Source organism: Dendropsophus ebraccatus, chromosome 3 (genome assembly GCF_027789765.1).
Source record: "Dendropsophus ebraccatus isolate aDenEbr1 chromosome 3, aDenEbr1.pat, whole genome shotgun sequence".
In the NCBI taxonomy this organism is placed as follows: Eukaryota; Metazoa; Chordata; class Amphibia; order Anura; family Hylidae; genus Dendropsophus; species Dendropsophus ebraccatus.
In genome coordinates, this window is record NC_091456.1 from 195,835,020 (window position 1) to 195,860,262 (window position 25,243).

At 47.8% G+C, this 25,243-nt stretch overlaps 2 protein-coding genes across 2 annotated transcripts in view; one reads left to right on the top strand and one right to left on the bottom strand.

The window, feature by feature from the left end:
• Window positions 1–25,243, bottom strand: part of LOC138786760 (zinc finger protein 84-like) — a 790,489-nt gene that overhangs the window by 729,878 nt on the left and 35,368 nt on the right. The gene's annotated exons all lie outside the window — the stretch shown is intronic.
• On the top strand, window positions 2,364–3,600 carry LOC138786824 (gastrula zinc finger protein XlCGF57.1-like). The gene has a single exon (XM_069963890.1). The coding sequence runs from the start codon at window positions 2,830–2,832 to the stop codon at window positions 3,424–3,426; it is 597 nt and encodes a 198-aa protein (XP_069819991.1). The 5' UTR covers window positions 2,364–2,829; the 3' UTR covers window positions 3,427–3,600.

Below are 25,243 nucleotides of genomic sequence, written 5' to 3' on the forward strand. Positions count from 1 at the left end.
ATAACAGATGGATAGGACTGGGGAGGTGAGGGATTCTGGGAGTGATGTCATCATGACATCATTCTTATCTATGGAATAACAGATGGATAGGACTGGAGAGGTGAGGGATTCTGGGAGTGATGTCATCATGACATCATTCTTATCTATGGAATAACAGATGGATAGGACTGGAGAGGTGAGGGATTCTGGGAGTGATGTCATCATGACATCATTCTTATCTATGGAATAACAGATGGATAGGACTGGAGAGGTGAGGGATTCTGGGAGTGATGTCATCATGACATCATTCTTATCTATGGAATAACAGATGGATAGGACTGGAGAGGTGAGGGATTCTGGGAGTGATGTCATCATGACATCATTCTTATCTATGGAATAACAGATGGATAGGACTGGAGAGGTGAGGGATTCTGGGAGTGATGTCATCATGACATCATTCTTATCTATGGAATAACAGATGGATAGGACTGGAGAGGTGAGGGATTCTGGGAGTGATGTCATCATGACATCATTCTTATCTATGGAATAACAGATGGATAGGACTGGAGAGGTGAGGGATTCTGGGAGTGATGTCATCATGACATCATTCTTATCTATGGAATAACAGATGGATAGGACTGGGGAGGTGAGGGATTCTGGGAATGGATGGAGTGATAGTAATGTGTCTCTCCATACACAGGATTACACAGTAGTGAAGAAGTCCTCTAGTGGGCGCTGTGGGGCCCCTGGGTGTGAAGGATGGGGAAGAACCCTGAGCCCAATCCCGGGGCCCCTGATACATGAGGAAATGGAGGAAGAGAAGATCCTAGAAGTCACCAACAAGATGGTGGAGCTGCTGAGTGGAGAGGTGAGACTGTGGCTGCTGGGAATGCTGGGACATTATACAGTAACACCACTGGAGGGGTGGGGGGGATGACTGTGTGATCATTGTGTGTGTCAGGTTCCTATAAGGTGTCAGGACGTGGCGATCTATTTCTCCATGGAGGAGTGGGAGTATGTAGAAGGACACAAGGATCAGTACAAGGATGTGATGCTGGAGGATCAGCAGCCCCTCCCATCAGCAGGTAATAAACCTCAATACTCAATTGGGCAAAACTGGAGGGAAACTTTAGCAAAGCTGTGATAGGCCCAGTGGTTGGGAGGCAGCTGGTAAACTTCCTCACACACACTTAAGGGATTATCCAGCGCTACAAAAACATGGCCACTTTTCCCCTACTGTTGTCTCCAGATTGGGTGGGGTTTTGAAACTCAGTTCCATTGAAGTAAATGGAGCTTAATTGCAAACCACACCTGAACTGGAGACAACAGTAAGGGGAAAAGTGGCCATGTTTTTGTAGCGCTGGATAACCCCTTTAGAGCTGTCACATAAGCAGTTAAAGGGAACCTGTCACCCCCCGTGCCAGAGTGACAGGCTCCCGACCACCCGCTACAGCCCCCTATACTCACCTGATTCCGCCAGGTCCCGCTTCTGGATCCGGTCGGGTCACGGAGCTCATAGAGAATGACGGAGAGTCCAGCCCTCCGTCATTCTCTATGAGCGTTGGACTTATCTCTCAGCGCACGCGCCGGGCTGCGGCGGCTGAGATCTCCGTGACCCGACCGGATCCAGAAGCGGGACCCGGCGGGATCAGGTGAGTATACGGGGCTGTAGCGGGGGGTCGGGAACCTGTCACCCCGACACGGGGGTGACAGGTTCCCTTTAACCCCTTTACCATCCTTCAGCCTTTGTTCGCTGTAACAGAAGCAGTTAGAGCCATCTAGTGGCCAAAGTGAAGTCAATACCTATGGCACACAGGACACTTCTACAGGATACACAACACAGAGAAATAGACTGGTGCAGGATGACATCAGTGCTGGTGATATATAGCTGTGTATAAGGGAGGGCCGGATGACATCAGTGCTGGTGATATATAGCTGTGGATGAGGGAGGGCCGGATGACATCAGTGCTGGTGATATATAGCTGTGGATGAGGGAGGGCCGAATGACATCAGTGCTGGTGATATATAGCTGTGGATGAGGGAGGGCCGGATGACATCAGTGCTGGTGATATATAGCTGTGGATGAGGGAGGGCCGGATGACATCAGTGCTGGTGATATATAGCTGTGGATGAGGGAGGGCCGGATGACATCAGTGCTGGTGATATATAGCTGTGGATGAGGGAGGGCCGGATGACATCAGTGCTGGTGATATATAGCTGTAGATGAGGGAGGGCCGGATGACATCAGATGGGAGGGAGGTCAGGTTGCTGGGAAGGTTCCATGATGTCATATCCTGCTCTCATTCTCAGCCTATAGTTGCTCTTCAGGATGTTGTGCATCAGACTTACTATACAGAATACAAGGTTATCAACTATAATAACACTAAGATGTGATTCTTCTTGGCAGGTGAGTGTCCCCGGAGATCAGAGGGACATCAGATATCTCCAGATATTACAGCAGATGGTCAGATCACACAAGATACATATGAAGAACATTCTATTCCCCCAGATATACCCCCAGACCCTCACAGCAAAGATCTATCATTTTATCCTTCTTTACCAGCACTATCTACCGATTCACTTCAATCTGTACAGCCAAAGAAGAAGCAGCAATTTTCGTGTTCACACTGTGGGAAATGTTTTACTGGAAAAGCAAATCTTGTTGAACATCAGAGAATCCACACAGGGGAAAGGCCATTTCCATGTCCAGAATTTGGGAAATGTTTTAGAAAGAAATCTCATCTTGAGGAGCATCAACAGACTCACACAGGGGAGGAGCCATTTTCATGTTCAGAAGTTGGAAAAAGTTTTACTCACAAATCATATCTTGTTGTAGATCAAAAAACTCACATGGGTGAAAAGCTTTATCCATGCCCCGAATGTGGAAAACGCTTCTCTCATAAATGTTATGTTGTTAAACATCAAAGAACACACACAGGGGAGAAACCATTTTCATGCTTAGAATGTGGGAAATGTTTTACTCGTAAATCAAATCTTGTTGAACATCAAAAAAATCACAAAGGAAAGAAACTATTTCCATGCCCCATATGTAGGAAATGTTTTACTTGGAAATCAAGCCTTGGTAAACATCTAAGAATTCATACAGGGAAGAAGCCATTTTCATGTTCAGAATGTGGGAAATCTTTTACTCAGAACTCATATCTTGTTGAACATCTGAGAACTCACACAGGGGAGAAGCCATTTTCATGCTCAGAATGTGGGAAATCTTTTAATTATCAATCCAGTATTATTAAACACCAAAGAGCACACTCAGGGGAGAAGCCATATTCATGTACAGAATGTGGGAAATGTTTTTCTGACAAATCAAACCTCATTAAACATGTGAGAATTCACACAGGGGGCAAGCCATTTTCATGCTTAAAATGTGGGAAATGTTTTCCTAACAAAACAAGCCTTGTTAAACATCTAAAAATTCACACAGGGTAGAAGCCATATTAATGTTCAGAATGTGGGAAATGTTTTACGTACAAATCAAATCTTGTTTAGCATCAAAAAAAGTTACAAAGAAGCCAATATGTAGCACAATGTGATATTTGAAAAATATCTGTAATTTCCATCAAATATCTGTTATCTGATATTAATAAAAGAGTCTGGATTCTGCTCTCTGTCTCAGGTTCTCTCTTAGCCTAATGGTGTAATCCTGTAAGTAAATGAGCATGAATTGACATGTCAATTCTTTGAGCGGAGGCGTTTGAGCCCTCCCATAGAGACACTGTTTGACACTGAGGCAGGTGAAATTCCGCCCAATTTGCTCAGTGTGAACATACCCGTAGTGTATAAATGATGAATAAAACTAAGCTGAGATTTCCTGTTGTGTCTGTGGTGATAAGAGGAGGCTGCAGTAAAGTGATCTGTACAGCATTGCAGCGTCATGTGACTCCAGTAGAGAGAGGAGACAATAGCAGCTCCCTGTGGAATGACCTCTGCACAGGTCACAGAGCGCATTCAGTAATGTCTCACATTCATCTCAAGAGGACAGAGTCTGTCTATTGTTGTCTATGTCCATGAGGCTTGCTGCAAAGCATGTGACTAAATGCAGTTAAAAACAGACCAGACAAGATGGCCACCCCCATAACAATGTACAAATAGTTGAATAAATAAAAATTGCAGTGAGAAAATAAAAACAGATTGGAATAAAATAACAAGTTTTTGTATATGATGTAGACTACATAGGGCCCGTTCGCACTACGGAATCCTGCCTTCTATATGTTTGAATGGGAGGGCTTGAGTTCCTCTCTCCGTATGCACCTCCTTATTGCACAATGATTAAAATGACTCAATACATGCTTTCTTTTTTTTTCTTTTTTTTCAACAACTTTTTATTGGAGTACAAGGATATACAATACAGGAATTGTACAAGCATAATATGCAATCATGAGAAAATGTTTCAGAGAGACTTTACAAAGTCGTGACCCGGAAACTAGAACTCCGCCATAGAGACAAAGGTCACAACAGAATAAAGTAGAAAAAGCATGGCTTCTGTCTCCCTCCCCGAGAGTCTGAAAACAGGGATTTCACAGATTATGAACAGGTGTTGTATAACAAAATATAAATATAAGACATTTTATGTCTAACCCGTTATCCCTTGCTAACCCTTCCCCCTTCAAATGCTTCCCTCCAGACATTCGCCACCTCCGTACACGACCATGCGAGAGGTTTGCTCTGTCTTCGTTGCAAGATGGACATGATCTTAGATAATGTGCAGGAGCATTTGTATATGACAAGTCAAAGGCATAGGTTGCCTTATGGATAATTTTGAAAAACATCTCACGCCACTGTTCATTAACCATTGCTTTACGTACCCCCTCCCACCCTTTTATTATGCTTCCCTGGAGTTCGTCATCCCCTAATTCTTTGGCCTATTTACGAAACACCCCTTCCTCCTCTTTTCGCAACATTTGCTTTCTCAGTGTGGGGTACAGCGAAGATATAGAGGCGGCTATATGGCTAGAGCCCATTATGTCATCGAAGACTCCTGGAGTTTCAGCCTCTGCTAGGCTCCTGACCCGTTTCTGGCAGTAGCTCTTAATTTGGTTAAACAGCATAAAATGTCGTGCTGGTAAGCCAAATTGAATAGAAAATGTCTCCCATGAATGAAAATGGCCATTAGCTTGATGTAAGAGATCCCCTAGGACCATGACTTCCTTTGCCCGCCACTGAGAAAGCAAAGATTGGTTCCCTCCTGAAGGTAAAAGATGATTGTTACATAGGGGCATATACTTGGACAGACAGTAAGGGAGACCATAAAGCTTCCGTACCGACTTCCAAGCCTGAACCGTGTCCTTGAGGAGCACACTAGCTTTTACATGGGAAGGCAGTTCAGAGTATTTGTAATGAAGTAGACCCCCCAAATTATGAGTCCCTGCTAACGCCTGTTCCAAAGGTAAATTGGAATAGAACTGCGTCCCAAACACCCAATCCCTTGCGTGTCTCAATAGGGCGGCTAGATTGTATCCTCTTAACAGCGGCAATTGCAAACCCCCTTGGTATTTAGGTAAAGCCAGCTTCATATAAGCAATTCTGGGGCGTTTTTTCCGCCATAGGAACTGAGTGAAGGCAGATTGGAGACGCATGTGATCCACATGCTTCAATAAGAGGGGAATTGTCTGTAGAGGATACAATAGCCGAGCGAAGCTCACCATCTTTAGGAGGTGCGCTCTACCCATGAGCGACAGTGGCAGATCAGACCATCGGGACAACTCAGTCGTAATTTTGGATATCAAAGGCGGGTAGTTCAAGGCATATAGTTGCGTAGGCAATCTCCCTAGTTGGATGCCTAAGTAAGTTATGGCCTTTTTCTCAACTGATACAGGTGAAGTGAATCCTCCCGGGACACCCTTCAGAAACATTAACTGGCTTTTTGACACATTTATTTTGTAACCCGTGTATCGGCCTTTGTCCCCCAAAAATGCCAACACTCCATCTAAGTGGTCTTGTGGTGATGCTAGATATAATAGCAGATCATCAGCAAAACAAGATATTTTAATTTCTTTCCCCCTAACCGATATACCAGCATAGATCTTGGAGGATAATAAGTATCTCACTACAGGTTCGAGTGCCAAGTCGAATAGTAAGGGCGACAATGGACACCCTTGTTTGGTCCCCTTGGAAAGCGGAAAGGAGCCAGACAAGTGACCCAGTAAGTGAACTCTAGCTACTGGTGTCTTATACATTGCCGAGATATATTTCTGAAAGGTGCCACGAATGCCCATTTTCCCCAACACCAGCTGTAGCCATTGCCAGTTGACATTATCGAATGCCTTTTCTGCGTCCAGTGTTAGCAGCGCTGGACAACCCAAGATGTGAGAGTCGTTTCACGCTATCCAATCTTGCACCGCTAACACTGAACGCAGGTTGGCCACAGCAGAGCGGCCCTGTACAAATCCCACCTGGTGGGGACCAACCAACATTGGTAAAAGGGAGGCCAATCTATTCGCCAGAAGTTTAGATAGTATTTTAATGTCAGCATTTATAAGAGATATTGGCCTGTAGGCCTCTGTTAGTGTGTTGTCCTTACCCGCCTTTGGTAAGACCCTGATGTACGCTAGGTTGCCCGATGGTAGGAAATCACCACCCTCGATAATGCGATTGTGGACTGCCACTAAACAGGTCGCCGTTTCCTCCGGTAGTATCATAAAATTCGGCCGAATAGCCGTCAGGGCCTGGCGCTTTTTTGTTCGCTAGAGACTTTATGACCCCTACTACTTCCTCCTTTGTGACTGCTGCATTTAGTGATTCCAGATCCTCAGCTGAAAGAGCTGGAAGGGATAGGGAATCAAGAAAGGCACGTCCCCTAGACATATCTACCGGGTCTTGTCTGTATAAATTCTCTAAAGGCATCTACTATATCCTTGGGATGTTGAACTAGGATTCTATTCTTATTGTGAACTCCCTTTACGTAAGGGAGGACATACCGACCCCTCGCTAGTTTGGCCAAGAGGGATCCGGCTTTATTGCCAAATCTGAAGAAATCGTTTTTTGTTGCCCGTTCTTTGAACCTCTCCACTCTATCCGCCCACAAATCATAATTTTCCTTTGCTGCCAGCCACGCAGATTTAGTGCTGGGTTTGTGGTCTCGTATGAAGGCCGTATAAGAGTGTCTAAGTTTCTCGCTAGCCTCTCTAAAGTGTTTCAGAGACTTTGCCTTCAAGGAGTATACGTACCCTATGATTCGGCCTCTTATAACCGCCTTAGCTGCCTCCCAGTAAAGAAATGGATCCTCGGAGTGTGGACTATTGGTTGCCTGATAATCTAGCCACCACACTTTAAGTACCGCTGTGAACGTGTCATCCTCGGCTAAGAACACCGGAAAGCACCATAGTATGTCCGTCCCCTTCGGGTAAGTGTCAGTAATAGTCAGTACAAGTGGGGTGTGATCAGAAATTACCATATTAGAAATGTGAATATCAGAAGATTTTTGTAGCAGAGATGGGGATGCTAGGAAATAGTCTATTCTGGTTTGTCAGACGCCACACGTCTACCAAGCCCGTAGCCTCTAGGAAACCCGGCAGAACCGAATCATGTGAAGATGTGTGTCCTACCCTGTCTTGCCGTTTAGTCCAATCCTCCAGGGGATTCAGTACAGTGTTAAGGTCGCCACACACCAGAATGTCACGTTCAGGGTCGGACAAGATATCCTGCTCAACCTTGCGAAAAAATGAAGAATTAGCGTCATTAGGTCCATACAACAGTATAAACTGAGACGTCCCATTTGGCTCTCCAATACGACTCTTAGGTATCTACCCTCCAAGTCCTCCATACTTGATACGATTTTGCAGTTTAGTCTTTTATGCAATAGTTGCAAAACCCCAGTCTTGCCATTTTGCGCCGAAGCACCAACCACATGCGCCACCAATAACTTATTCATCCTATGGAAATCCGTTGCTTCTAAATGCGTTTCCTGCAAAATCGCACAGTCCGCATTGAGACGTTTCAGATGACGTAGCACTTTCATGCGTTTGTTAGGGGAACGTAGTCCCTTCACATTCCACGTTATTGTTTTCATATTCATCCTATCAGCGAAAAGGGGGTAACCATAACAGCATAGGACGGTGCATCAGACACAAGCCAGCCGACTGGGCATATATGCTATCTATTGTGGACGAGAGAAGAGAAGAAGAACCACCCCCCTCCCTACCCAAACTCCCACCCTCCCAACTACCCCCTCCCCCCCCAAGCAACATCAGAAATGAACCAACAGCTAATAATACATTCGCAATGTAAAACATCTTCTGGACTTCCCTTTTTTCGTGCGCCTGTATAGGGAACCACTGCCTTTCCCCACACGGGAGATAGCCAGACATATATACTCTCCCCTCACTAGCCCGAGCTCCCCCCCGGATCCTCCCATAGACTCACTCATCATGATGATGATAACAGAAAATATAACATCTTGCAATAACCCCACCACCACCCCCGAAATAATTGTGAAGTAAATAAAATTTTTAACAGATACGTCACTTAGCAGGCCCTCAGTGGCCTAGGCAGAACTGCCACTCATATTAAGTACCGGCTACTCGCCGATCCGGTGTAGTCAAAGTTTAATTCCAGCTGCCATATAGCGGGAAAGGCTTCTCCCACATGTAACCCCCACTTGATCCATCACTCGAAACAAAGCACCACAGTTGGTAGTAACATCTCAGTCCACCGAAGCAGAGGGAGAAAGCGCTTTTTCACATCTTTTACGTTTCCTCGAATCCTCCATGTCCATCTGCTCTTGATGCGTGTCAAGAAAAGCTTGTGCGTCGTCCGGATTATGAAATATTTCCGTCTTCCCATCATCCAGGAAAATGCGCAGTGTGGCCGGGAATTAAAGAAAGAATCGCAATTGGCGTTGAACCAGCTTGGTGCAAATAGGGGCAAACGCCCTCCTTTTTTTTGCCACATCTGCGGAATAGTCTCCAAAAAGTAAGATCTTGTGGCCCTGGACAACCAGTGGTGATGACATCTTTTTGGCGGCTTGCAATATCAATGCCTTCTCCGCATAGTTCAGATATCGGACTATTACTTGCCGCGCCTTTTGGGTTGCCTGACCGGGTGACCACGACGGAGGTCTGATAGGGCCCAGTCTATGTGCTCTCTCTACAGTGCAGGTAAGTGAAAGACCCAACGCCTGCGGGATATCCACCGCACATATTTGGGCGAGTTGGTGGGCTGGGACAGTTTCCGGAAGGCCTACAATTCTGAGGTTGTTCCTCCGTGATCTGTTCTCAAGATCATCTATCTTGTTCCCCATTGTGAGATTGGATTTTAGCAGATGCTTCACTTGGGCTTGAGTTTCTAAAAGTTCATCCTCAAGTGTATTCACCCTTTGCTCCAGTTCCCCTATCTGGGCTGAATGTGCTGAAAGTTCACCATGTATCGGCTTTAGAGCCTCTGCCACTGTAGCCTGCAACGCTGCCGTGATATCGGGCGCTAATATCTTGGCTACTTCCACAGCAATTTGTTTGCATGACAGACCCACCTGCGGTCTTATGATCTCCTCACCCCTTTCATTTATGTCCACTTCCAGGGGAGAAGGGTGCTCCGGGTCGCGAAGCTGTGCTGCCGCGTGCTGTGAGCCCTGCGCCATCTTGGATTGCAGCTTGTCTTTATCCCGCTTCGGCAGGGATTTCTGTGGCGGCTGCTCACCGGCCCGATTAATGAATTTATCCATAGGGCTACTGTGCGGGTGAACAGTGGGGTGTGCTCTCACACCCGAGATACTTGCTGTTCAAATGCCTTGATTTGACGGGGTTTTAGGAGGATCCGGAGCGGAGCTGCCTCACACACAGCCTCTCATGCACGAAGTCATACATGCATTCTTAATCCTTAAAGCGACTCTGTACCCACAATCTGACCCCCCAAACCACTTGTACCTTCGGATAGCTGCTTTTATTCCAAGATCTGTCCTGGGGTCCGTTCGGCAGGTGATGCAGTTATTGTGCTAAAAAACAACTTTTAAACTGGCAGCCCCGTGCCCTATGGACTTAGCTTGTGTATGCATTAGGCTGGCACAACCTCTTTGTCCCTCCTCCCCGCCCTCCTCATCATTAGGAATGCTCCAGGCAGATTGCCTCCTATTCATCAGCTGTGTGAATAATGAACATGGGCTGGATTGTTAAGCACCTGTGTAGTTTTCACTGCAGAGGAATAGGAAAAATGATGAGGAGGGACGGAGAGGTTGTGCCAGCCTAATGCATACACAAACTAAGCCACGGCCAAACGGCATGGGGCTGCCAGTTGAAATTTTTTTTTTATGACAATAACTGCATCACCTGCCGAACGGACCCAGGACAGATCTTGGATTAAAAGCAGCTATCCGAAGGTACAAGTGGTTTGGGGGGGACAGATTGTGGGTACAGAGTCGCTTTAATGGATACATGGACTTCAGAACATCCCTGCAAGTCTCTTGCAATCAGTTAGATGCAGCTCAGCTACATGTACATTACACACATATACAGCTCAGCTACATGTACATTACACACATACAGCTCAGCTACATGTACATTACACACATACAGCTCAGCTACATGTACATTACACACATACAGCTCAGCTACATGTACATTACACACATACAGCTCAGCTACATGTACATTACACACATACAGCTCAGCTACATGTACATTACACATATACAGCTCAGCTACATGTACATGACACACATATACAGCTCAGCTACATGTACATTACACATATACAGCTCAGCTACATGTACATTACACATATACAGCTCAGCTACATGTACATTACACACATACAGCTCAGCTACATGTACATTACACACATACAGCTCAGCTACATGTACATTACACACATATACAGCTCAGCTACATGTACATTACACACATATACAGCTCAGCTACATGTACATTACACACATACAGCTCAGCTACATGTACATTACACACACATACACAGCTCTGCTACATGTACATTACACATATACAGCTCTGCTACATGTACATTACACATATACAGCTCAGCTACATGTACATTACACATATACAGCTCAGCTACATGTACATTACACATATACAGCTCAGCTACATGTACATTACACACATATACAGCTCAGCTACATGTACATTACACACATACAGCTCAGCTACATGTACATTACACACATATACAGCTCAGCTACATGTACATTACACACATACAGCTCAGCTACATGTACATTACACACACATACAGCTCAGCTACATGTACATTACACACACATACAGCTCAGCTACATGTACATTACACACATACAGCTCAGCTACATGTACATTACACACATATACAGCTCAGCTACATGTACATTACACACATACAGCTCAGCTACATGTACATTACACACATATACAGCTCAGCTACATGTACATTACACACATACAGCTCAGCTACATGTACATTACACACATACAGCTCAGCTACATGTACATTACACACATACAGCTCAGCTACATGTACATTACACACATATACAGCTCAGCTACATGTACATTACACACATATACAGCTCAGCTACAAGTACATTACACACATACAGCTCAGCTACATGTACATTACACATATACAGCTCAGCTACATGTACATTACACATATACAGCTCAGCTACATGTACATTACACATATACAGCTCAGCTACATGTACATTACACACATATACAGCTCAGCTACAAGTACATTACACACATACAGCTCAGCTACATGTACATTACACATATACAGCTCAGCTACATGTACATTACACATATACAGCTCAGCTACATGTACATTACACATATACAGCTCAGCTACAAGTACATTACACACATACAGCTCCACTGTTCCAAATACAGTGTTTTGCAATAAATTAGAATATCAACAAAATTATTTTCTTTCAGTAATTCAGTTCAAAAAGTGACCTCATTACATACAGAGTGAACTTTTTCAAGCGTTTATTTCTGTAAGGGTACAAACACACACCGTATACGCAGCAGATAAGCAGCAAATACGCAGCAGATTTGATGCTCTGTTCAGTTATTTACATCTAATCTGCTGCGTATTTGCTGCGTACCGCAGCAGTAAATACGCTGCGTATACGGTGTGTGTGTTTGTACCCTTAAAGTTAATGATAATGGATTACAGCCAAGAAAAACCCAACAGTCAGTATTACAGAAAATTAGAATAATTAACCCAAAACCCTTGCAGAGGCTTCCTAAGTGTTATAAAAGGTCCCTTATGGTCCTTTTACACGGAACGATTTATCGTTCGAATTTGCACGATAACGATCGAATTTGAACGATAATCGTACGTGTAAACGCAGCGAACGATCAAACGACCAGCGAGAAATCGTTCATTTTGATCTTTCAACATGTTCTCAAATCATCGTTGATCGTTTGCAGAAAATTCGCAGATTGTTCAGTGTAAACAGTCTTTCAACGATTTTCCCTATGTGTGAGATAGGCTTAAGCGATCGCAAAACGATTATTCAGTTATAAAAAAAAATTGTTCATACAAAATCGTTAATCGTGCGATTTATCGCTCCGTGTAAAAGTACCATTAGTCTGGTTCAGTATGCAACACAATCATAGGGAAGACTGCTGACAGATATCCAGAAGGCCGTCATTCACACACTCCACAAGGAGGGGAAGCCACAAAAGTTCATTGCTAAAGAAGCTGGCTGTTCTCAGAGTGCTGGATCAAAGCATATTAATGGAAAGTTGAGTGGAAGGAAAAAGCGTGGTAGAAAAAGGTGCACAAGCAATCGGGAGAACTGCAGTCTTATCAGGATTGTAACAAAAATGCCATTCAATGCCATGGGAGAGATTCACAAAGAGTGTCCTGCTGCTGGAGTCAGTGCTTCAAAAGCCACAGGCACATCCAGACGTCTGCAGGACATGAGCTACAAGTGTTACATCCCACATGTCCCTCCTGACCAAGAAACAAGGCCAGAAGTGTCTTATCTGGGCCAAGGAGAAGAAGAACTGGACTCCTGATCAGTGGTCCAAGGGGTGGCTTTCAGATGAAAGTAAATTTTGCATTTCATTTGGAAATCTCGGTCCCAGAGTCTGGAGGAAGAGCAGAGAGGCTGTACACAATCCAAGCTGCTGGAGGAAGAGTGGAGAGGCCCAATCCAAGCTGCTGGAGGAAGAGTGGAGAGGCCCAATCCAAGCAGCTGGAGGAAGAAGAGTGGAGAGGCCCAATCCAAGCAGCTGGAGGAAGAGTGGAGAGGCCCAATCCAAGCTGCTGGAGGAAGAGCGGAGAGGCCCAATCCAAGCTGCTGGAGGAAGAGTGGAGAGGCCCAATCCAAGCTGCTGGAGGAAGAAGAGTGGAGAGGCCCAATCCAAGCTGCTGGAGGAAGAGTGGAGAGGCACAATCCAAGCTGCTGGAGGAAAAGTGGTCAGGCCCAATCCAAGCTGCTGGAGGAGGAAGAGTGGAGAGGCCCAATCCAAGCTGCTGGAGGAAGAGTGGAGAGGCCCAATCCAAGCTGCTGGAGGAAGAGTGGAGAGGCCCAATCCAAGCTGCTGGAGGAAGAGCGGAGAGGCCCAATCCAAGCTGCCGGAGGAGGAAGAGTGGAGAGGCCCAATCCAAGCTGCTGGAGGAAGAGCGGAGAGGCCCAATCCAAGCTGCTGGAGGAAGAGTGGAGAGGCCCAATCCAAGCTGCTGGAGGAAGAGCGGAGAGGCCCAATCCAAGCTGCCGGAGGAGGAAGAGTGGAGAGGCCCAATCCAAGCTGCTGGAGGTCTAGTGTGAAGTTTCCACAATCAGTGATGGTTTGGGGCGCCATGTAATCTGCTGGTGTAGGTCACTGGGTTTCACCAACACCAAAGTCACCGCTGCCGTCTACCAGGACATGTTAGAGCCCTTCATGCTTTCCTGTGCTGAAAAGGTTTCTGGAGATGGAATTTTCATCTTTTAGCAGGATTTGGCACCTGTCCACACGGCCAAAAGTACCAATCCCTGGTTTACTGACCACAGCATCACTGGGCTTGATTGGCTGGCAACCTACCCAGACCATAACCCCATAGAGAATTTATGGTGTAATGTCAGGAGGAAGATGGAAGACACCAGAGCCAACAATGCAGACGAGCTGAAGGCCGATATCACAGCAACCTGGGCTTCACTAACCCCTCTGCAGTGCCATCAGCTGATCGCCTCCATGCCACATTGCCGCATTGATGCCGTCATTCATGCAGAAGGAGCCCGACCAAGTACTGAGGGACTTTACTGTACAGACGTCTCATTTGGCCGACATTTCTGTGTTAAAAACATTTTTTCAGTTGGTTTTATATAATATTCTAATTTTCTGAAATACTGACTTTTGGTTTTTTCTGGGCTGTAAAACATAATCATCAACTTTACCAGAAATAAACGCTTGATTAATGACTCTATAGAATATATGAGGTACTTTATGAATTGAATTACTGAAAAAAATAATAATTTTGTTGATATTCTAATTAATTGCAAAGCACTGTACATTTATCAATACCCCGCTTGCATCCAAGACGGCATATACTAACACCTGACCCCTAAACACAGGTAATGAAAAAATAAGTACAATAGTGGAAAATAATGCGCTAATATACACTCAAAAACAATGAAAATAAATGACACCATGTGTGAAGGATAAAGGGGAGGGGGAGGGGGTTAGGTAGGAGAAGAAACCTCTGGAAATACATTCTAGCCTGCTCAGTCCAGAATAGGCGAGATTACGGTGTCCAGAAGGAGACCTCCTCCTAGGGTTGTGTCTAGAATGGAGTTGCTCCTGTGAGGTATGATGTCACAGTGGGGGTGGAGCCTCTTGGAGGAAGGGGCGGGGACTCACAGTGAATATGCAAGCTGTGCAGAGCGGGAACAAGCTGAGGTCCTGCTGCACTATTCACTGTGCAATAACAGAGGGAGGCAAGCTGCAATATCCACAGTAACATGGGGGGGGATACAGGGGGAGAGGACTGGTGTGTGTGGTCTGTATACAGGGGGAAAGGACTGGTGTGTGGGGGGTCTGTATACAGGGGAGAGGACTGGTGTGTGGGGGGTCTGTATACAGGGGAGAGGACTGGTGTGTGGGGTCTGTATACAGGGGGAAAGGACTGGTGTGTGGGGGGTCTGTATACAGGGGAGAGGACTGGTGTGTGGGGGGTCTGTATACAGGGGGAGAGGACTGGTGTGTGTGGGGGGTCTGTATACAGGGGGAGAGGACTGGTGTGTGGGGTCTGTATACAGGGGGAGAGGACTGGTGTGTGGGGTCTGTATACAGGGGGAGAGGACTGGTGTGTGGGGTCTGTATACAGGGGGCGAGGACTGGTGTGTGGGGTCTGTATACAGGGGGAGAGGACTGGTGTGTGGGGTCTGTATACAGGGGGAGAGGACTGGTGTGTGTGGGGGGTCTGTATACAGGGGGGAGAGGACTGGTGTGGGGGTCTGTATACAGGGGGAGAGGACTGGTGTGTGGGGTCTGTATACAGGGGGAGAGGACTGGTGTGTGGGGTCTGTATACAGGGGGAGAGGACTGGTGTGTGGGGTCTGTATACAGGGGGAGAGGACTGGTGTGTGGGGTCTGTATACAGGGGGCGAGGACTGGTGTGTGGGGTCTGTATACAGGGGGAGAGGACTGGTGTGTGGGGTCTGTATACAGGGGGAGAGGACTGGTGTGTGTGGGGGGTCTGTATACAGGGGGGAGAGGACTGGTGTGGGGGTCTGTATACAGGGGGAGAGGACTGGTGTGTGGGGTCTGTATACAGGGGGAGAGGACTGGTGTGTGTGGGGGGTCTGTATACAGGGGGGAGAGGACTGGTGTGGGGGTCTGTATACAGGGGAGAGGACTGGTGTGTGGGGTCTGTATACAGGGGGAGAGGACTGGTGTGTGGGGTCTGTATACAGGGGGAGAGGACTGGTGTGTGGGGTCTGTATACAGGGGAGAGGACTGGTGTGTGTAGTCTGTATACAGGGGGAGAGGACTGGTGTGGGGTCTGTATATAGGGGGAGAGGACTGGTGTGTGGGTTCTATATACAGGGGAGAGGACTGGTGTGTGGGGGGTCTATATACAGGGGGAGAGGACTGGTGTGTGTGGGGTCTGTATACAGGGGGAGAGGACTGGTGTGTGGGGTCTGTATACAGGGGAGAGGACTGGTGTGTGGGGTCTGTATACAGGGGGAGAGGACTGGTGTGGGGGGTCTGCATACAGGGGGAGAGGACTGGTGTGTGGTCTGTATACAGGGGAGAGGACTGGGTGTGGGGTCTGTATACAGGGGGAGAGGACTGGTGTGTGTGGGGTCTGTATACAGGGGGAGAGGACTGGTGTGTGGGGTCTGTATACAGGGGGAGAGGACTGGTGTGTGGGGTCTGTATGCAGGGGAGAGGACTGGTGTGTGTGGGGTCTGTATACAGGGGGAGAGGACTGGTGTGTGGTCTGTATACAGGGGAGAGGACTGGTGTGTGGGGTCTGTATACAGGGGGAGAGGACTGGTGTGTGGGGTCTGTATACAGGGGAGAGGACTGATGTGTGGGGTCTGTATACAGGGGGAGAGGACTGGTGTGTGTGGGGTCTGTATACAGGGGAGAGGACTGGTGTGTGTGGGGTCTGTATACAGGGGGAGAGGACTGGTGTGTAGGGTCTGTATACAGGGGGAGAGGACTGGTGTGTAGGGTCTGTATACAGGGGGAGAGGACTGGTGTGTGTGGGGTCTGTATACAGGGGGAGAGGACTGGTGTGTGGTCTGTATACAGGGGGAGAGGACTGGTGTGTGTGTGGTCTGTATACAGGGGAGAGGACTGGTGTGTGTGTGTGTGTGGGGTCTGTATACAGAGGGGAGAGGATTGGTGTGTGTGGGGTCTGTATACAGGGGGAGAGGACTGGTGTGTGGGGTCTGTATACAGGGGGAGAGGACTGGTGTGTGGGGTCTGTATACAGGGGGAGAGGACTGGTGTGTGGGGTCTGTATACAGGGGGAGAGGACTGGTGTGTGGGGTCTGTATACAGGGGGAGAGGACTGGTGTGCGGTGTCTGTATACAGGGGGAGAGGACTGGTGTGTAGGGTCTGTATACAGGGGGAGAGGACTGGTGTGCGGGGGGTCTGTATACAGGGGGGAGGACTGGTGTGTGGGGGGGTCTGTATACAGGGGAGAGGACTGGTCTGTGTGTCGGTCTGTATACAGACCCCACACACCGCAGTCCTCTCCCCCTGTATACAGACCCCATACACACCAGGCCTCTCCCCCTGTATACAGACCCCATACACACCAGGCCTCTCCCCCTGTATACAGACCCCATACACACCAGGCCTCTCCCCCTGTATACAGACCCCACACACACCAGTCCTCTCCCCTGTATACAGACCCCACACACACCAGTCCTCTCCCCTGTATACAGACCCCACACACACCAGTCCTCTCCCCTGTATACAGACCCCACACACCAGTCCTCTCCCCTGTATACAGACCACACACACACCAGTCCTCTCCCCCTGTATACAGACCCCACACACCAGTCCTCTCCCCTGTATACAGACCCCACACACCAGTCCTCTCCCCCTGTATACAGACCCCACACACCAGTCCTCTCCCCTGTATACAGACCCCCCACACACCAGTCCTCTCCCCCTGTATACAGACCCCCCACACACCAGTCCTCTCCCCCTGTATACAGACCCCCCACACACCAGTCCTCTCCCCCTGTATACAGACCCCCCACACACCAGTCCTCTCCCCCTGTATACAGACCCCCCACACACCAGTCCTCTCCCCCTGTATACAGACCCCCCACACACCAGTCCTCTCCCCCTGTATACAGACCCCCCACACACCAGTCCTCTCCCCCTGTATACAGACCCCCCACACACCAGTCCTCTCCCCCTGTATACAGACCCCACACACACCAGTCCTCTCCCCCTGTATACAGACCCCACACACACCAGTCCTCTCCCCCTGTATACAGACCCCACACACACCAGTCCTCTCCCCCTGTATACAGACCCCACACACACCAGTCCTCTCCCCCTGTATACAGACCCCACACACACCAGTCCTCTCCCCCTGTATACAGACCCCACACACACCAGTCCTCTCCCCCTGTATACAGACCCCACACACACCAGTCCTCTCCCCCTGTATACAGACCCCACACACACCAGTCCTCTCCCCCTGTATACAGACCCCACACACACCAGTCCTCTCCCCCTGTATACAGACCCCACACACACCAGTCCTCTCCCCCTGTATACAGACCCCACACACACCAGTCCTCTCCCCCTGTATACAGACCCCACACACACCAGTCCTCTCCCCCTGTATACAGACCCCACACACACCAGTCCTGTTCCCTGTACAGCTAATAGTCCTATTATACCAAAGGATTATTGGCCGTACTCTGATGATTTCTGGCCGTTCTGTCTGATAATCATTTGGTGTAATAATCCATGTTATCGCTGATTGTCGTCTTCAAACTGGTTGAGATACCCAGATCAGGATAATGCTGCTGTCTACAATGGGCAGCCTGAGCGATGTAAGAATAGTCCGGGCTGCCCCTCCGGCAGCTGCCCGCCGTTCCCCCGCTCACTGTATGTGCGTGTAATAACACAGACAACGAGCGGGGAACAAGGGAGAAGTGAGCACTGACCTAACATGTTGCCACTCGCTTTCACCTCTTAATAGGGCTGGGCGATATACCGCAAAAATACTGATACCGTCTTTGGCGTCGGTTAACCAACCTCAACTTTGCCAGGACGGTATCTGCGGTATATTTGTAACTCCCTGTCTGAGCAGCCCGGCAGAGCACAACAACCACCCACACCCGTCCCATTCGCGTCCAGTCAGAGCACCCCCCCCCCCCCCCCCCCCCCCCGCGCCCAGCCCGTTACAGTCACCCAAGACCCTTGCGCCCGGTCCATCACGTCAGAGTGCCCGACCCCAGACCCTTGCGCCCGGTCCGTCACGTCACGCATCCGGTCTGAGCGCCATCCCCCCCCCACGCCCGGGTCGGGCCGTCAGTACAGTTGCGTCCTGCAAATGGCAGCCAGTCGTCTAGCCTCCTGCCTGTCTTCCTAGTCCTCTGTTGTCAGTGTGAGGCTCCAGTTTCAGTGTGCGCACACTTGTGGCTCTGGCATGGCGGCCGCAGTGTCCCCCGATTTGCGATCGGACACGCTGGGGCACGCTATCAGCTATAAATGTGGGAGATGCAGCAGCTCTTTCCTGCGGACGTGCGGGGTTCTGTGACCGGGAGCTGTCACTACCTTGCAGGAAGGAACTGCTGTACCTGCTCCGGAGGCTAGAGGAAGGAAGCAGCTGCCAGCGCCTGCAGATCCTCTTCTTTTGAGTGCTCAGGTGCTAAGGCTGCTGTGTACCCCCAGCCTGCCCCAGGTCTCTGCCTGAGCTGTGAGTGCTCATATACTGTGTGCTGGGCCCATATAGTAATACATCCCCATACCTATGTGCCCACCCCTGTATAGTCATACACCATTATCCCTAGAATCCCCCCCCCTCCCGTATAGTCATACACCCCTATCCCCATATCCCTAAAAGCCCCCCATATAGTCATACACCCCTATCCCTATAACCCCCCCATATAGTCATACACCCCTATCCCTATAACCCCCTGTATAGTCATACACCCCTATCCTTATGTGCCCCCTGTATAGTCATACACCCCCATCCCTAGATTCCCCCCGTATAGTTATACACCCCTATCCCCCTATCTCTGTAAGCTCCCCATATAGTCATACACACCTCTCCCTATAAACCCCCATATAGTCATACACCTCTATCCACCCCTCCCTGTATAGTAATAAACCTCCATCCGTCCCACATCCCTATGTTCCCCCCCCCGTATAGTAATACACCTCTATCCACCCCTCCCTTTAATAGTAGTACACCTCTATCCGCCCCCCATCGCTATGTGCCCTCTGTATAGTTATACACCTCTATCCACCCCTCCCTTTGTAGTAATACACCTCTATCCGCCCCCCCATCCCTATGTGCCCCCCCCGTATAGTCATATACCCCTATCCCTATGTGACCCCCTGTATATACACGTCCTGCAGTGTGTATATAGCTGTATACCTGTGTATACACGTCCTGCAGTGTGTACATAGCTGTATACCTGTGTGTACATGTCCTGTAGTGTGTACATAGCTGTATACCCGTGTATACACGTCCTGCAGTGTGTATATAGCTGTATACCTGTGTATATACACATCCTGTAGTGAGTACATAGCTGTATACCTGTGTATACATGTTCAGGTCTCTGCTGAAACGCCTAATAATAACAAATAATAATGACAATAGACTATATTGCCCTGCCTTGTGTTGCTGCTCAGTGAGTTCTTTTTTTTTTTTTCCCCTTCACTTTTTAGAATCAAAATATAGCCAATTTGGCATGTCATAATAAAAATTGTTTATTTGTATAGCACACACAGATTCACCTTTTCACCTATCAGTATGTTTTTGGGTGTGGGAGGAAACCGGAGTACCCAGAGGAAACCCACGCAAACACGGAGAGAACATACAAACTCTTTGCAGATGTTTCCCTTGGTGGGATTTGAACCCAGGACCCCAGTGCTGCAAGGCTACTGTGCTAACCACTGAGCCACCGTGCTGCCTGTGTCAGAATTATTGTTCAATTATTGCTAACGCGGCTACGTGTGCGATTAACTGCTATATTGATTTAGCCCAATATCGCCCAGCCCTACCTCATAATCATGCTGTGTAATACTGCCCGCTCAGTGAGAAGCTCAGAGGAGAGGATACGCTCAGAGGAGAGGATACGGACTAGACATTTCAATACTGAATCAGAGTCAGGAACTCAGAGAAAAGGGAACATTCTAGACCCGAGGTGTCAGCAGTTGCAAAACTACAATTCCCATCATGCCAGGACAGGTATGTCCTGATGGGAAATGTAGTTTATAACAGGTGTCAGACTTTGGCCCTCAGCTGTGTTCTAGACATTACAGTACTAAACATGCTAGAATATATGCCCTCTCAGAGGAGAGGATACACCTGGTGGTGAGGATCTACTTATACCAGCCCCAGTCAATGCAGAAGCCATGAACCTACCAGGAGCCACTCCATTATAGCTGCCTCACTACTGACCTGACTAGAATGGAGTTGATCCTGGTAGGTTCATGATTTTTGCACAAACGAGCAGGTGTAAGTAGGTCCTCCATACGCCAACTCCATTCTAGCTGTCTCACTGCTGAACTGACTAGAATGAAGTTGCTGTAAGGAGAACCTACCAAAAGCAACTCCATTCTAGCTGTCTCCCTCCTGAGCTGTCTAGAATGGAGTGGCTCCTGGTAGGTCCTCCCTACAACAACTCCATTCTAGTCAGATCACTAGTGAGGGGACTAGAATGGAGTGGCTCCTGGTAGGTCCTCCTTACAGCAACTCCATTCTAGTCAGATCACTAGTGAGGGGACTAGAATGGAGTGGCTCCTGGTAAGTCTTCCCTACAGCAACTCCATTCTAGTCAGATCAGCAGTGAGGGGACTAGAATGGAGTGGCTCCTGATAGGTCCTCCCTACAGCAACTCCATTCTAGTCAGTTTACTAGTGAGGGGACTAGAATGGAGTGGCTCCTGATAGGTCCTCCTTACAGCAACTCCATTCTAGTCAGATCACTAGTGAGGGGACTAGAATGGAGTGGCTCCTGATAGGTCCTCCTTACAGCAACTCCATTCTAGTCAGATCACTAGTGAGGGGACTAGAATGGAGTGGCTCCTGATAGGTCCTCCCTACAGCAACTCCATTCTAGTCAGATCACTGGTGAGGGGACTAGAATGGAGTGGCTCCTGGTAAGTCTTCCCTACTGCAACTCCATTCTAGTCAGTTTACTAGTGAGGGGACTAGAATGGAGTGGCTCCTGATAGGTCCTCCCTACAGCAACTCCATTCTAGTCAGATCACTGGTGAGGGGACTAGAATGGAGTGGCTCCTGGTAAGTCTTCCCTACTGCAACTCCATTCTAGTCAGTTTACTAGTGAGGGGACTAGACTGGAGTGTCTCCTAGTAGGTCCTCCCTACAGCAACTCCATTCTAGTCAGATCAGCAGTGAGGGGACTAGAATGGAGTGGCTTCTGGTAGGTCCTCCCTACAGCAACTCCATTCTAGTCAGATCAGCAGTGAGGCAGCTAGAATGGAGTGGCTCCTAGTAGGTCCTCCCTACAGCAACTCCATTCTAGTCAGGTCACTAGTGAGGGGACTAGAATAGAGTGGCTCCTGGTAGGTCCTCCCTACAGCAACTCCATTCTAGTCAGGTCACTAGTGTTGGGACTAGAATGGAGTGGCTCCTAGTAGGTCCTCCTTACTGCAACTCCATTCTAGTCAGATCACTAGTGAGGGGACTAGAATGGAGTGGCTCCTGGTAAGTCTTCCCTACTGCAACTCCATTCTAGTCAGTTTACTAGTGAGGGGACTAGAATGGAGTGGCTCCTGGTAGGTCCTCCTTACAGCAACTCCATTCTAGTCAGATCAGCAGTGAGGGGACTAGAATGGAGTGGCTCCTGGTAGGTCCTCCCTATAGCAACTCCATTCTAGTCAGGTCACTAGTGAGGGGCCTAGAATGGAGTGGCTCCTGGTAGGTCCTCCATACAGCAACTCCATTCTAGTCAGTTTACTAGTGAGGGGACTAAAATGGAGTGGCTCCTGGTAGGTCCTCCTTACTGCAACTCCATTCTAGTCAGGTCAGCAGTGAGACAGCTAGAATGGAGTGGCTCCTAGTAGGTCCTCCCTACAGCAACTCCATTCTAGTCAGGTCACTAGTGAGGGGCCTAGAATGGAGTGGCTCCTGGTAGGTCCTCCCTACAGCAACTCCATTCTAGTCAGTTTACTAGTGAGGGGACTAAAATGGAGTGGCTCCTGGTAGGTCCTCCTTACTGCAACTCCATTCTAGTCAGGTCAGCAGTGAGACAGCTAGACTGGAGTTGCTCCTGGTAGGTTCATGGCTTCTGCAATAACTGGAGCAGGTATAAGTAGGTCCTCCATACATCCACTCCATTCTAGCTGTCCCCATGATGAACTGACTAGAATGGAGTGGCTGCAAGGAGGACCACTTTTTACTGTAAAGTTATATAAAATGTAATGCTGAGTGTTATTGAGGCATACTAGCAGAAAACACAGTTTGCAGGAATCTATGATCTGCAAACTGCATTTGTTCTAGGGAATAGGTCAGCCCCCCAGCAACAGCTGATGGGTACCGGCGGTGCCTCCCGTTCTCCGTCAGAAAAAAGTGACCGCGGCCGCACTCCGTAGTGGCCGCGGTCACGTGGGGTAAGTGCGCGCACAGCGCGGGCTTACCTCAGAATTTTTCTCGGAAGGCATGGTGACTTCACCTAAACACTGTTAGAACGAAAGTATTTGTACAATGAAATTTGTTTTGAATGCTTCAAATTTTATTAAACTGTGTTAACGATACTGTTATGCATCATAAATTTATTCAACAGTATACTTTACTGTATGGTTCATAAATCTATTGAACAGTATTACTGAGTAATTTCATACAATTCTGAAAACATTTTTTTTTTTTTTTTTTTGTAAGTATAGTATTCATCTTCCGGTGATGGAAAACGGCACGTTAATTCGTCCTAGGTAGTTGGCCTTTACTTCTTTGTCTCAGTTTGTTGCGTAGTTTGTTTCTGGTTCTTGTTGAATCCTGCAATATGAGGAAATATAGGTAAGGCGCCGAGTAGACCACCAGGATATATATATATATATAACTTGGGTTGGGGGGGTGGGCGCTGTTGCTGGGTGGCTGACCTATTCCCTAGAACAAATGCAGTTTGCAGATCATAGATTCCTGCAAACTGTGTTTTGTTCCTCGGGAGGCAGCCACCCAGCACCAGCTGATGGGTTGATCGGCACACACCTGGTGGTCGCTCTTATGAAATTTATACGCTCAGGATCTGATGGGCGCCAATAATGTTTTACAAATGTCCTTTCAGACTGCCATCGGGCTGATTTTAGGATAGAAATTAGAGGGATCCCTTTTGCGGCCGCTTTTGAGACGGCTGCGCCTCTTAAGGAGTGTATTTTAAACCTTTCTGTATCTACTCCTGCCCTTTTCATGGCGTGTAGAATCCAACCTCTAATTGTATTAGAGGTTGCTTTTTTAATGGGAGTCCTTGAAGTAATAAAAAGGTTGGTAATGTTGCTTCTTATCGGAGCGGTTAAATTTAAATAATGTTTCAGTGTTGTGACCAGGCATAATGATGGGTCCTCTAAGTCTTCTAGTAAATCTAGTTCTATAGGACTGTGCTGTAGTCCTGATGTTTTTGTAGGTCCTTTTAGGATTATGTGAAAACCCTTAGGTGTGAGTGAGAGCCATGGTTCGTTAATGTGGATTAACGTTAGTTCCATGGATCTGGCTGCCAATGCTAGTGCTAACAAACAGGCTAACTTGATACCTAGCATACGTAGATTGGCTAGGAATTTTAATAGGGGGTCAATGTCCCATGTTGAGTCATACTTTGGGACCACTGGTCTGGACGCTACTGCACCTTTAAGGAACCTAAGGTATAGTTTGTTAGTAGTGAGGTTAGGTATTAAAATGGCCAGTGCCGATCCTATTGTTTTAAGTGTATTGGATGCTATACCTGAGTGAAACTTTGACGTTAAGTATTCAAGAGCCGACCACAAGTTTGGTGGATCATGTTCACTATTATTTTCTGATCTCCAGCTCTGGAACTCTTGAATAATAGCTTTGTATCTTGACCGCGTCTTTGGCCTTAGAGACCAATTTATTAGATTGTTAGCCTGTTCTGTGAGCTGTGGGTATGTGAACAGCTGACTAATGTTGCAATCCACATTAACTGGGGCAGCTGCATCAATAGGTCCTGTGAGCCCTGAAAGCATTCGTATGTCATTCCCAGGGGGAGTTTCTTCTCTATCCTCATGCTGTGGAGTTTGGGATACCATGGTCTGGAGGGCCATAGTGGATATACTAGCACCATCCGTGAAATTTGTTCCTCCTCTATTTTTAGTAGTGTCTGAGATAGAAGGGTTGGAGGAGGAAACGCATATAGGTTCTGTAGGTCCGACCATGGAAAGGATAGGGCATCTATCCTCCATGCTTTGGGGGACCAGATCCGGGCTACAAATTTCTGTGTTTTTGCTGATGTTTCGGAGGCAAATAAGTCTATTTTCCTCTTGCCGAATGTTTGATTTATGTGGAGAAACTTCTCCTGAGTGAGTGACGCTGTTGTCAGAGTTAGATTCTGTCTGGACAAAGCGTCTGCTATCTCGTTCGTGTGTCCCGGAACGTACTGGGCTATTAGGTCTATTCTGTTGTCCAATGCCCAACTCCAGAA